At 43.6% G+C, this 14,226-nt stretch overlaps 2 protein-coding genes across 2 annotated transcripts in view; one reads left to right on the forward strand and one right to left on the reverse strand.

Moving 5' to 3' along the window:
• LOC141598980 (uncharacterized) overlaps positions 1-14,226 on the forward strand; it is a 75,425-nt gene that overhangs the window by 42,489 nt on the left and 18,710 nt on the right. The gene's annotated exons all lie outside the window — the stretch shown is intronic.
• On the reverse strand, positions 2,040-3,585 carry LOC141602401 (uncharacterized). Its single transcript, XM_074422697.1, has 6 exons — positions 3,347-3,585; positions 3,078-3,257; positions 2,933-2,983; positions 2,673-2,756; positions 2,451-2,550; positions 2,040-2,313 (listed from the first exon to the last, which is right to left on the reverse strand). The coding sequence occupies exons 1-4, from the start codon at positions 3,544-3,546 to the stop codon at positions 2,678-2,680; spliced, it is 510 nt and encodes a 169-aa protein (XP_074278798.1). The 5' UTR covers positions 3,547-3,585; the 3' UTR covers positions 2,040-2,313; positions 2,451-2,550; positions 2,673-2,677.

The following is a 14,226-nucleotide window of genomic DNA, read 5'->3' on the forward strand; positions in this document are numbered from 1 at the left end:
GATATGAGAGAGAAGTGGTGTTTTGGAAAAGTATATATATTAGATTAGTAGTTAATTAGGAAGAGTTAGTGATTAATTAGTATAGGTAGTGAGAGAGTGGGTTTAATGAGCTTTAATCCCTTCTTTTTTGTTTTCAATCTCAACCCTCCATCTTCCTCATCCAATGGCTCTAAAGGGAACTTATGGACTCAAAGGTAAGAGGAGGACTCAAATGATCTTTTCTCTCTCTCTCTCTCTCTCTCTCTATATATATATATATATATATATATATATATATATATATATATATTATGTTTATCTTGTTTCTTCATCTTGCTTCTTCTTTGTTTTACTAGCTAATTATGCGAACAATACTTAAAGAAATAACATAATGGTCGATAAAAACACATACATGGAAATGAAATAATTAGAAAAAGAAAATAATGACGATGAAACTAACCTGATAATTACAGAACGTAAGAGACGATGAAATCAACAGTGACGGCGAGAAGATAAAGCGACGATGAGAAAGAGAGAAAGAGAGAAAGAGACGATGAGAAAGTGTGTGTTTTGTGTTTGTGTTTGGCTCTTTGGGTTTGTGTTTGTGTATTAAGGTTTGTGTTTTGTGGGTCGCAGCATACTTGTGTTTGTGTGGTTTATAGTATGGAAGGTATTGACAACGGTTATTAAACAACAACCGTTGTCAAATAAGTTTTAACAACGGTTGTAAATCAACAACCGTTGTGAAATAAGTTTTAACAACGGGTTCCAAAATCAACCGTTGTGATTACTTTTCACTAACTTTGCGTCAATTTTGCGCCATATTATTAACAACGGTTGTGCATGTGTAACCCGTTGTTAAAACTAATAACAACGGTTTTTATAACCATACCCGTTGTAATTCATTTTAGTAAAATTCGCGCTATACATTCTACAACGTCTATTGTCATTTTCGTGAATACTCGTTGTTAATGGGGCGTTGTAGTTGCCTGGATTTGTAGTAGTGAACAAATATGGAAAAACTTTAGTGAATAAAGGGAGTATACCTTTGTTTTATATACGTACATCAATGCTGGTTTTATTTTAATCATAGTTTCAATTACATATTACTAAGAATTATATGAACTAGGTTTGGTGCCCGGCTTCGCCCGGGCTACCTCTATTACTGTTAATTTTTTTCAATGAAATAAACTATGTTGGAGTTGTCTAACTCACACGTTTACTATTTGTAATATATTTTTCAACATCATATCTTGTAATTATGATGAAATGTAAAATTTATTTCCAAATTATGAGACACGTTCACTACCCCGCTATTAATATTATTACTTTCACGACATTCTTTCTTAATATCATTACGTTCACTACTCCCGTGGTTACTATTTTTTTTTTTTTACTAATTCTTCTATTTTTTTTCTATTAAGTTCATTAATCCTGATGCGTGCATTTTATCACTACTACAGATACGCGCTATAACAACGGGTAAAAACCGTTGTAAAAACAAAAAGCGGACGTTGTTAAAGCGGCCGTTGTAAAAGGTATTTACAACGGTTAGGTTATTTACTTAAACCGTTGTCGAAAGTATTCACCACGGTTAAAAGCCGTTGTTGTTGCCTGTAAGCCGTTGTGGAAAGTGTTTCAAAAATTTGGTGGGAATAATATAACAACGGTTGTGATATGTATAACCGTTGTTGTAACTTTCCCTCCAAAATTGTGAAGACTTTTAACAACGGGTATATGCTAGATACCCGTTGTTGGAATTTGTAGTAACAACGGTTCTTTGTTTATAACCCGTTGTTGTAACTTTCCCTCCAAAATTGTGAAGACGTTTAACAACGGTTCTTCGTTTAAAACCTGTTGTTGAATATTAAGCGCGGTATTTGTGATAGGTATTCACAACGGTTTTTTGTTTTAGTAACCGTTGTGAAAGGTATTCACAACGGTTTTTTTTAGTAACCGTTTTTATTACGAACTCCTAATGTTTTTAAAAATTAAATATGTTTCATGCCATTCAAAAACCTCGCATATATCAAGCCAAAGACCATATACCAAAGACAAAGATAAATCACAGCTGGGTTCATCAGAACTCAATAGATTCAATTCAACCACAACAGAAGCATCATATATATATATATATATATATACTTACAAGGAGTTAAATTTACATGAACAAATCATTCCCTAACTTCAACAAAAAATTTACTAATAAGCTGATCTAAGCTCTGAGTATCATGCATTTCTATGTTCTAAGACGTATTTGCCCAACATGTCTCTTACCTCGTCTATATCTAAACTTTTGTACAACAGAATCTCTTGTGACGGGTTGATTACATACTGCGGAAAAAACAAAGACAAGACATTATTGTAACAATGCAACATCAAATACTGCATAGCGGACGTTATGGTATAGCAGCAAGCAAGACAACATCAGCTCTAATTTAAAAAAAGAGGGTGGAAAATTATTAAATTACTAACCTTTTCTGGAATAAGGATATATCTTCGCCGAATAATCTCCAACATGAACCGACAAACGTAGTATCCACATTGTATGCAATCCGGCTGGCGAGGGACCTATTATTACATAAAAACAAACAGACGAGAGAAGGCTGACATCAGAATCTTGAACTTTCGGTATTGTATTAGTATTATAAACACAGATTTTTGCACTTAATGTATTGTATTTGAGCACGTACCCCTGTTATCGTAATAAAATTAGGGCCATCATCAGAATCTTTCGTGGGTTGATCCTGCTCGTTAGCTCTTCTCTTCTCAAAGGCCTTTTTTTTAAAAAAAAAAAAGAGGCAGAAACTCATTTTTTTAGGGGCAAAAATGAGCTTTTTGCTATAAATAAAAATTGAAACTTAATGTTATTATAAATAAATCAGTATTATAAACTTACTTATTAATCAAGCGCTTAAAAGTCTCGCTTGGTTGATTATGTATAGAGTCCAACCAAAAAACTTTCTTCTTTGTCGGCATGATGGCTGCTAGCACCCAATGAGTCCTACATCAAGAGACATCATCATTATTAACAAGTACATATATTAGTTATGAAAATGTAATTGTAGGGGGACACGTAATATTAATTTGTTTATTACCCTTTTTCATTATAAGGGGCAAAAATCAGCTTCTTGGTTGTCGCCAATTGCTGAGCAATATAATCTACCCGATCTTCGAACGAGTATTCCGGAATAAATAAAGATAAAATATAGGGGCACATGAATCCGTATTGATCAGATGGAATCTTCTTCTCGGGGATCACTCTCAATTTCAATATCCTACATTATTACGGTATTAATTCCGGTATTTAAAACACTATCTAGTAGTCAAAATATTAGAATATGAAATTATTTATTAAGAAACTTACTTCATCCAAACAAATAGGTGTTGGACATCAATCTGGTCTAGGCCAGCCCAAATGGCTAGCATATCCCATGACATAAGTGCTTCGCGCTCAACCCCTAGAATATCCTCCTCGAGCGGAATAATTATCAATTGCTCGTTGGCTATGCGACGGCAAGCCTCCTCATGCAGTTTCCTCATCGTCACCGTTCTTACTTTTTGCATGTAATCCTTCCCAGAATATTTTGTGGAGTTTAAACTCCTAACTTCTTTCAGATCGGGAAAATAATGATTCTTTGATTTTGTGCAACTACCACCAGCCTACACATGTAGATAATTAAAATAATAAAAAATCCAAAGGTAACATATATATCCTAGTTGGAGTAATAAAAATAAAAGCGTACTTAACTAAATACCTCATCAACCTGCTCTTTCAATGATGAGGTAGTAGTAGCAGGTATGACTGGGGACTTAGGCTTATCAGTCTTTGTTGTCCCCTACACAAAATTACCATGCTTTTTAGAAATACAGACAAAATATAAATAAAGAGAGCGAGGTTTTTAAAAAAATGGAGAAGTTAATTAAATACCTCATCAAGTAGTTGTCTGAACGAGGTAGTTGGCATCTCCGGGGACTTAGGCTTATCCGCCTTAGCCGGCTTTTCTGTTCCCTACATAAAAAAAATTTCCATGCATTTTAGAATTACATAAACAAAAAAAATTAAAGGGAGGTTTTCATAAAAATGGAGAAGTTAATTAAATACCTCATCAAGTTGTTGTCTCGACGAGGTAGTTGGCATGTATGTGGACTTAGGCTTATCCGCCAAAGCCGGCTTTTTTGTTCCCTACAAAAAAAAAAATAACATATAAATTTAACATATAAAAACATTCAACAATTAAAAATGTAACATATATATAAAGGTATTTCTTCTAACCCCAATCGCTTTTTTTCGCCGAGGCGAGACGACCGAGCCAAGTAGATGTGAGTTTCAGGCCATTGGATGAAACTTCCAACCGCATCTCCCAGAATGGTAATGTCGTCACGAACTGGGACAGGCAGTTGGAAGTTTTCATGGCCTGGAAAGACTATAGTTATCTCTACGTTTCTATGATTCGGCAAAAGTTTTTCGCCATGAACTACAGTCTCCGCTGCTGATTTGGTGTGCATTTCTACGAGACCCCGGCCAACACGCACATATGGATTTTCGAATTTAGGGTCAGCAAGAATAATGGCCTCTTGTTTACGGCTTTGAAGAATATACACATACATTATTATATCCCAAAATTTAATAGAATTCATATAAATTTAACTAATTAAACACTTCATGCATACCTTACTGAAAACAGTGAACTGACTTGAAGGGGATGTATGCTGTTTTTCATCAGCCGTCTTCTCAAGTTGCATCTCCTTTTCAGACCCATTATTTACCTAAAAAAATTAACCAATGGTGTTTTGGTAAATTTCTACCAATTTAGGGTTAAAGCGGTCTTAGAGTTAGGTCTATGTTATGATTTGAATGATTGTTGTGTGTTATCCTGTATGAGCAATGTAAACAAAGAACACAAGCAATTTTGGTGACGCGGAAAACCCGATGTGGGAAACAACCGCGGGGGGAGACGGAATCCCACCAATATTTTCACTATAATTCGAGAGGAAATACAGTTCGTATGCTTGCTATGAATGCTAGGGTGTAGTTCTTGTATTTTCTGATCCTCGTTTTTCCTTGTATCGAGGCTCCTTATATAGGGGAGGTCGATGAGCTAGGGTTTCTTGCTTTCCCTCCAAGTTATCCCTAATTTGACATTGGGTAGGACTTTCCTTCTTCGGATTCGCAAGACGTTGGACTCTCCTAAGCTTCTCCCGCGTGGGCCAAAGCCCATATCCTACGATGCTTGTTGACGCTGGCACCCTGATATCCTGCATCCCACGGCGCTTCCAGGCCTGCTGCCCCAAGTCAGCCCATATCCAGATTTTGGGCCTAACAGTTTGCCCCCAATTTTCTGCGAAAAGTGCAACCCTAATTATTTGAGCGGGAAATTGCAGTGTATCGTTGAGTGACTTCTCGCATACTCCATTTCAATTTACATTTCTGAAAACCCCAACTACCCCTTCCTATTTAATCTCATCCGCCCACCATTTTCTCTTTCATCATCATTTTGCCTCCTCAAAACCCTAAACTTTCCGTCTCCCCAAATCCCTTTTTCGTCAACGTCCTTTCACTGCCAACGCCGCCTTCATCCGTCCTCTCAGGTACTTTCATTTCTCTCTCCTCGTTTATCATGGCTAAGACCCGCTTAACATCATCTTCCTCCACCACCATCGACCTCGAAAACGATGACTTCCCTTCACAGGGAGTCCTCAAGAGGCCGCATTCCGGCGACTCCCACCTAACCCAAGAGGATATACCTAGGATCAAAGCTCTGCTGGGGTTGGGTGACGATGTGGTGATCCTCATCCCCAAACCTGGCCAGAAAGCAGACGCCTTTCGTTCGGGGTGGATCTGCTTGTACACCTACCCCTTCGTCCTTGTTCTCAAATTTCCCTTCCCCCCGATGATCCAGGAGTTCATCCGCCTGAACTCTCTTCCTATGGCCCAAATCGCCCCTTATGCATGGAGAATCCTCCTGTCCACTGTCGCTCTGAACAACAGTATGGGCGTCGAGATTGGTTTGTCAGATCTGGCCCATAGGTTCGAGTGTCGGTCACTGGGACACGACCAATACACTTTTAGGTCGGTGGATAAGACTGAGAACTTCCTCCTCTCGGCGGCAAAAGGGAAAGACGATGGGTGGTACGAGGACTTCTTCTATGTCAAGCTTGAATCTCTCCCCATTCGTGCCGACTACCTGTTTGAGCACTAGGTTTTCGCCAAGAGTAAGTGTATTTGCATGTTTATTCCTAATTGCCCCCGTCGCTCACTGTTCTTACTCTTTTATTTGATGCAGAACTCAAGAACCCTGAGAAGTCCGAGGACGAGGATACCTCTGTTGCCAAGCTCTTCTCCATCCCTGAAGATCGTAGATATTTTCCCCTCCTGCTCGCTGGTCTAGACGACTCTGTCACCGAGGAAACAATGTCTTCTGGTAAGCATCCTTTATTCCTAAAGCTTCCTGCCCCACTGGGTCTTCATTATGATTTCCTGCCTCCGTGTGCTACTGCAGGAAGCGCTAAACCGTCTGCTTCTGAGATTCTGATGCGCCATGCTAGGAAAAGAACCGATGACTTCTTCAGCTCCCCTGTCTCCTCAAGAAGAAGATCCACCTTGAGGCCTGCTCCTGAGCCCATCGAGGTGACTCCAATATCACGGGCGCCTGGATCCCCTGTTCATACCGATGAGTTGCTGCTACGCCTCCCTGCTGACTTTGGGGACGCTGATCGTGCGAACTACTGGCCTGCACTGGAGAGGCTCCTGACTCCGGCTTGCTCTAGGGCGTTTGATTCGACTACCCCCCAAGAGATGACCGACCTGGCTGCTGAACACTGCTTCCTTGTGAGCCTGCTTTCACTGTCTTTGTCTTTCTTTGCCCCTGGGCTTCCCTGACTAACAATTTCTTCTTCTTGTTTTTTTTTTTTTTTTTACTGCAGGCTCTTCAATCATTCCTCTATCTTCGTAAGATGCTGCAGAGGGCTAAGGTTGAATGTCTGGCTTCCGTAGGGAAGAACAAGGAGCTCACAGTCACCTGTGCCAAGTTGAGGGAGCAGCTTCATGCGGCTTTTAAGGAGAAGGAGGCAGCTAAAGATCAGCTGGCGAGGACCCAGGAGGCCAACTGCGTTCTGACTTCTGGGTTAACAAAGGCAGAGGCCCGTGCTGAAGAGATGGCTGAACTGGCCAAGAATGTGGGAGCCTACACTGATTTTGAGGGGCGGATTGACTGCATCCGTGATTATACTGAGGGGAGGCACAAATCCTGGAACCTGGAAGAGGAGCTGGCAGAGTTTGCTCGTACATTTCCCAATGGTATGGACCTGAGTGCCCTGTTCCCTCCCGAGGCTGAAGCTGCTAACCCGGAGCCTGAATACACAGCCATGGATATTTCCGGAGCCATCTCTGGGACTGTCGAGGAGATCCTGGCTGGGGAGGCTGGTGATGGTGCTACTGCAACTCCTGAGGCTGTCCAGGCACCTGCAACGGAGAAGCAAATAGAGCATGGGGAGCAGAGCAATGGTTAGGAAGCATTTATCGAGAGGATTGACCTCTCTTAAATTTTATTTCAAATTATCTGGGGACTTGGCCCTGTGTGGCGCAAGTTTTGTAAAAAACTCTTTTTTATTTTTATTTCTTGTTTTGGTTCGTTTTGTGCCTGCCGGTGTGCAGGTTTTGAACTTTTGATGGCGCCTGCTAAAGGTAGCAGGTGCCCTATTTTAAAGTTGCTCTGGGCCCAGGTTTCTAGGCCCTACTTTTGTTATACTTGCGTTTTTGCCACCGATTTCTGGAGTTTTGATTCCACATAGACATACCCAGGAAGCTGACTTGGCTCCAGGTGCACAGCCCCTGTTTCTGGCGACAGATTTTTGATAACATATTTTACCCATGACGTAAAATATCTTATCACTAGGGTTGGCTGACTTAGAGCTTACCTTCATTGAATGTTTCTGACTAACAAGGAATGTTGCGTTCCTTGTGGTTCCAGACGTTTGAAATCCGTGCGTGCACCCATTGATCTACGACATAGCTAGCTAAGGAATTACTGAGTTAACGTTAAGGTATGGGTGGTCTTAGTATGCCGAACCCTGCGCGCTACCTCGGCGTATGCTCTCCATGTGGCTTGACTTAAGATAAGCGTCTTCGTAGCCTCACATGGCAGGGGCTGGACCCTCAAAGTGTGCCTCATCTGATAAGTAACCAACATTAGTACCAAAGCCCTTCTTCGTAGAAGCGTTATAAAGTCCAAAGTAGTGCAAATTACCTGGTGCTACCTCATGGTGTTCCAGGGCAACACCTGGATCCAGGAAGCCACAGCCTGTACTACTCGGTTTAAAAATGACTCTTTCTGACTAAAAAAAAAAAGAAAAACCAAAAGAAAAAACGTTTTTGTGAAACGTACTAACGCCTAAAGCATATACTAACCCCCCCCCCCCCTTTTTTTTTTTTTTTTTTTGAAAACCTTTTTTGTTTTTGCTTCACGGACTTTCGAAAGGTCCTTTGTACACTAAAGTTTTGGCACTTTGTCAGACAAAGTACCGTTTCAAGTGACGGATGTTCCAGGGTTTATCCAGGATTTGACCGTGTATGGTCATCAACCTGTATGCCCCATTCTTAATAACGCTTTCGACCTGATATGGCCCTTCCCATTTATAGGCAAACTTGCCTGCCTTGTGGTTCTTGGTATTTTCGAATACCCTTCTGAGTACTAGGTCCCCTACTTCGAGGGTCCTGATTTTGACATTCTTGTTATATGTCCTTGCTACGGATTGCTTATACGATGCCATACATATGTAAGCACTTTCTCGCAGCTCATCAACTGTATCCAGGCTCCTAGCCATTTCGACTTTGTTCTGTTCCGCCGTTTGACAGCCGTATCTGTGTGTGGGTACCAGAACTTCTGAGGGTATCAGTGCCTCCGCTCCGTATACCAGGCTAAACGGAGTTTGACCTGTTGCCATTTTAGGTGTTGTTCTATCCGACTAGAGTACCAGTGGTAGTTCATCTGCCCATTTCCCCCCAACTCTTCTAGCCGTTTTCTGAGGTTCTCCACGATGATTTTATTGCTGGACTCGGCTTGGCCGTTGGTTTGTGGATATCTGGGGCTGATTTTCTTAGTGTTATATTCCATCTTGCACGGAAGCCCTCGCTGTTGTCTGATATGAACTGGGACCCATTATCGCATATGATCTCAGATGGTATCCCAAATCTGCTTATGATGTTGCGTTTGATGAAAGAGATCACCTGTTGCTCCTTTACCTCCGTCATTGATTCTGCTTCAATCAATTTTGAGAAATAATCGGTCATAGCTAGCATATACACTCTGTTTCCTGGAGCTCTGGGCAGCTTACCCACTATGTCCATGCCCCACATCATAAATGGCCATGGAGAGATAATCGGATGCATTGGTTCTCATTGGTTTGGTGGATTGCCGGAGCCGCCTTTTGACACGACTCGCGAGCGTTTAGCATGGTTCATCGCGCTGCGCGCATGGTGGGCCGAAATACCCTTGTCTTAAAATTTTGTTTGTGACTCCGTCCTCCGCCGTGATTCCCGCATTCTCTCCGTGCACATCTTTCAAGATCGTTTGCCTTCCTCCTTGCCTAAGCACCTAAGGCATGGTCCCGCCAATGATTTCTGAAGAGAATATTATCAATCATGATGTATCCGGAAGCTTTTATCCCGAAACTTTGCGCTTCCTTTCTGTTTTCTTCGGGAGTGTCCCATCCCTTAGCCAATTTAGGTATGGAACCCTCCAATCGCATCCTCGCGGTCCCTCGTGGAAACCAGCGTCCTGGCTCTTAGTGCACACTGCATGTGTACATCCTCTTTCATTGGTTTCTGATCTGGCTCTCCCTGGATGGCTGGGGTCAACACATGAGTAATTGGTATGTTTGATAGCTCTGCGGGATGGAAGGTGGATCCCAACGTGGCTAGAGCGTCTGCCTCCACGTTCTGCTCCCGCGGCACCTGAGTTATCTTGAATGTTCTGAATTTTAACTTTCGCTCTGTGGCTTATTTCAAGTAAGCTATCATCTTCGGGTCACGCGCTACATACTCGTTGTTTACATGATTTACCACAAGTAAGGAGTCACTGTATACCCTCAGGTTCCTCACCTTGAGCCCTGTCGCCATCTGCATCCCAAGTATAAGAGCTTCATATTCGGCTTCGTTGTTGGTTGCCTTGAACTCACACCTAACGGCTTGCACTATCATGTCTCCTTTAGGAGATCGAAGGACCAGGCCTACGCCAGCCCCTCTTGCATTTGAGGCTCCATCAATGTACAAGGTCCAGATTTCACCGTCCTGATTCCTTGTTATTGCCAGCATTCCTTCTTCTGCCTCCCTACGGGTGGCGGGGCAGAAGTCAGAGACGAAATCTGCTAGGGCTTGGGATTTTATCGCCGTTCTGGGTTCAAATTGCAAGTCATAGCCACTAAGATGTACTGACCATTTAGTCATTCTACCTGAAAGTTCAGGCTTCCTCATAATAGTCTTCAGCGGGTAATTGGTTATGACATGGATGGTGTGAGATTCAAAGTACGGCCGTAGTTTATAAGAAGCAGTAACCAAAGCCAATGCTAGTTTTTCAAAGGAAGTGTACTTAATCTCTGCAGGGAGCAGAGACTTGCTAATGTAATACACGGGATGCTGCACTCCTTCCTGTTCTTTGACCAGGACAGCGCTTACGGCTGCTTCCGTGACTGACAGATACAAAAATAGTGGTTCCCCTTGCTCAGGTTTCGCGAGTAATGGTGGCGTGCTTAGGTAGCTTATTAGTTCTGCGAATGCTTTTTCATGCTCTTCAGTCCATTCGAATTTCTGACTCTTCCTCAATATATCATATAATAGTTTTCACCTATCCGAGGCCCTTGATATGAACCTATTTAGGGCCACCACCTTCCCTGCTAGCCTCTGCACATCTTTTGGCTTCTGGGGTGATTCCAGCTGGAGTATTGCTCTTATCTGCTCTTTGCTTGCCTCAATTCCCCTCTGGGTCACCATATACCCTAGGAATTTTCCCGAAGACACCTCAAACGAGCACTTGGATGGATTAAGTTTCATTTTAAATTCCCTTAACGTCTGGAAGGTATCCGCCAAGTGCTCCATGTGCATTTCTGCTTTTTTAGATTTCACCACCATGTCGTCAATGTATACTTCCATGGTCTTTCCTATTTGTTGCTTGAACATTTTATTTACCAACCGTTGATAGGTGGACCCGGCGTTCTTTAGGCCAAAGGGCATGACCTTGTAACAATATATGCCTCTTTCCGACATGAATGCTGTTTTCTCTTGATCTTGTGGATGCATCTTGATTTGATTGTAACCGCTCCAGGCATCGAGGAAAGTGAGTACCTCGTGTCCCGCAGTAGCGTCCACCATTGCATCGATATGTGGCAGTGGGAAGGGATCCTTGGGATAAGCTTTGTTTAGATCTGTGAAGTCTACGCACACCCTCCATTATTTGCCGTTCTTTTTGGGCACCACTACTACGTTAGAGAGCCACTCAGGGTAACTGACTTCTCTAATTTTATCTGCTGCCAGGAGACTGTCTACTTCTTTGTTAATGACCTCATTTCTTTCTGCCGCGAATTTTCTTCTCTTCTCATTGATCTTTGGGGTGGCTTGGGTTCACGCTAATTTATGCGAAATAACGGATGGGTCTATCCCCACCATATCATTGTGGGACCAGCGAAGCGATCCATGTTGTTCTTGAGAAATTGAATCACCGGTTGCTGTGAGCCTCTTCATCGCAGTTGCCCCAATCAACACTGTCCTATCCGGGTGTTCCTCGTCCAAATGTATCTGGTCCAGCTCCTCCGAGGGAGGCTCCTTGTATTTTGTCGAGGTGCCCTAGTCCTGTAATTGCTATGAGGGGAGCTTGGTTGTAGCCTTGAGGGCTTGGGTATAGCAGTTTCTGGATTCCTCTTGATCTCCTTTTACCGTAACCGTGCCCCATGGTGTTGGGAACTTGAGACACTGATGATATGTTGAAGGTACTGCCTTCATCTGATGCAGCCACGGTCTTCCTAGTATTACGTTGTAGGTGGTTGGACCTTCGATGACTAGGTATCTTACTAGTTTATTAACTCCTTCAATATACGTTGGGATGGTTATCTCACCTACTGAATGCGCAGTCTCCCCACTGAATCCCACCAGGGGCACAAATTTCTTTATCAGGTTTTCTTTATCGAAACCCATGGTTTTGAGGGTTTCGAGCATGATAAGGTTCACAGAGCTCCCTGTATCTACCAGTGCTTTCCGTACGGTGCAATTGCCGATGGATAATGTTATAGTTAGGGCATCGTCATGTTGTTTTGCGCCGCTTTCCATGTCAGTTTCATCGAAAGTTACCGGGGGTAAATTGCTCTGGCTTACTCTGTACGAAGTTTCTGGATGACCCCCTTTGCTCCCGGTGGCATTCCTCTTGGCAGCAGAATATGTCAAACCTGCTAGCTCAGATCCGCCTATTATCACGTTAATAATCTTCGTGCATATGGGTGGAGCAGAAGGAAGCACCTGATTTGCTGCTTCTCTTCTATTCTGCTTGCCCCCACGTGATAACAGGTGGTCCAAGTTCCCCTTACGTACCTGGAACTTCACCTCCCTCCGCAACTTGTAGCAATCTTCTGTTCTGTGACTTATGTCCTGGTGCCATTCGCATCTTTTGCTGCTGTCTCTGTCGTCGTTGGGTCGGTCCTGAGTGGGTGGCTTTGGCCACCTCACTTGATCACCCAAGTTTCTGAGTGCTTTTAACAACCCCTTCATTCCCGTGTTGAATCCGTATTCAGATAGCTTAGGAGGATGCGGAGAATCATCAATTTGCTGAGTTTTTTCTGCTACCCTGCTGATATTGGGTCTGGTGTATGACTTAGCTCTGTCGTCCTTCTTTTCTGGTGCGAATTTCCTGCTTGTCTTGTCGAAGCCTGCTGTACCCTTTCTAGCCTGTATATCTTCTTCCAACCTTAACGCTGCAGTAGCTCTCTGTTGGACTTCCTCGAATCTCTCACAAGGATACATCGTTAATTCTTTGTAGAGGTTTGACTCCTTATCCAAGCCTTGCCTGAAGGCGTTGATGGCAGTGGACATATCACAGCCTCGTATTGAGACTTTTTCTGCATTGAACCTAGTAACGTAGTCTTTGATTGATTCACCTATCTCCTGAACGATCCTGTACAGATCACTCGGCTGCTTGGGTGTTCTCCGGCTGCTGGAGAACTATTGGTTGAAAGCGTTGACTAAATCGACGAATGAGGATATGGTCCCGTTAGGTAGACCGACGAACCATTGCAATGCTGCTCCGGTTAGGGTTGAACCGAATCCCTTACACATACATGCCTCTTTTGAGGCTCCCGTGGCTGTAGTAACCATCATCTTCTGCTTGAATTGGCTGATGTGATCACATGGATCTGTGGTTCCATCGAAGAGGGTCATTGTTGGGACGCTAAATCCTTTTGGTAAGGCCACTATGGCTATGTCGTTAGTAAACGGTGAGTCAACGTAGCTTTCTGGTGCAACCATCTCCATAGGCAGAGGCATGCCGGGGACCCTCCTGAGGAGGCGTCGTAGTTCCTGGTACTGCTGTTCTATGTATGTCTCTCTTCCGGTGGGTCGCAGGTGCTCCTGTGACTGGTGTCCTACTCCTCGTACGAAGTTCCGTTGTTCCAGGATTTCTGTTTGACGCGCCTGCGATGCTGCTGCCACCGGAGTGTCTTCCCAGGTATACTCGCCTTGATTCGTAACTGGCATCCTGGTTATTGGGACTGCAATTGTGGCCCTGCTTCTCTGCGATCCCACCGCGCCTGACGTGGGTGTAGGTTCCTGGCGTACTGGTTCCTCATCTGGTGTTAATGCCCCCAGTCCTGTTGGGACCAGGCCTCCTCGTGGCTGTGGTGTTCCATCCATGTCCAGCCTGAGTGCTACTTCGCGTGGTAATACCCGCGTCTGCCTTCGGTCCCCACTTTCTCCTGGCGGCCTTCCAAATCTGTCTTCTTGCATCCCAGGGGTCGAATTAGCGGCCTGGTTCCTTAATTCGTTGATCTGTGCTCAGAGGAGATTGTTGTCCTCCTCCATCTGGGATCTCATGCTTCTATTTTCGCTCTGCATAGTCCTGATGGTCCTGGCTAATGTGTCCAACCCGCTTATCATGATGCTGGTAGGACTTGGAGGTGCCTGAATCTGTTGCCTGGGTTGTGCTCCCCTTTCTGATTGCGGGACTCCCTGCTGTCCCTGAGCGACTCCTGGGTCTTTAGTCTGAGCCC

Source organism: Silene latifolia, chromosome 9 (genome assembly GCF_048544455.1).
Source record: "Silene latifolia isolate original U9 population chromosome 9, ASM4854445v1, whole genome shotgun sequence".
NCBI lineage: Eukaryota > Viridiplantae > Streptophyta > Magnoliopsida > Caryophyllales > Caryophyllaceae > Silene > Silene latifolia.

Bases quoted from the DNA above. Each gene is read 5' to 3' on its own strand.
- LOC141602401 (XM_074422697.1), bottom strand. From the start codon at position 3,546: ATGCAAAAAGTAAGAACGGTGACGATGAGGAAACTGCATGAGGAGGCT. The intron at 3,258-3,346 runs GTAAGTTTCTTA...GTAATAATGTAG, and splicing joins CACCTATTTGTTTGGATGAA to GATATTGAAATTGAGAGTGA. The intron at 2,757-2,932 runs GTTGGACTCTAT...TTTAAAAAAAAG, and splicing joins ACAAAGAAGAAAGTTTTTTG to GCCTTTGAGAAGAGAAGAGC.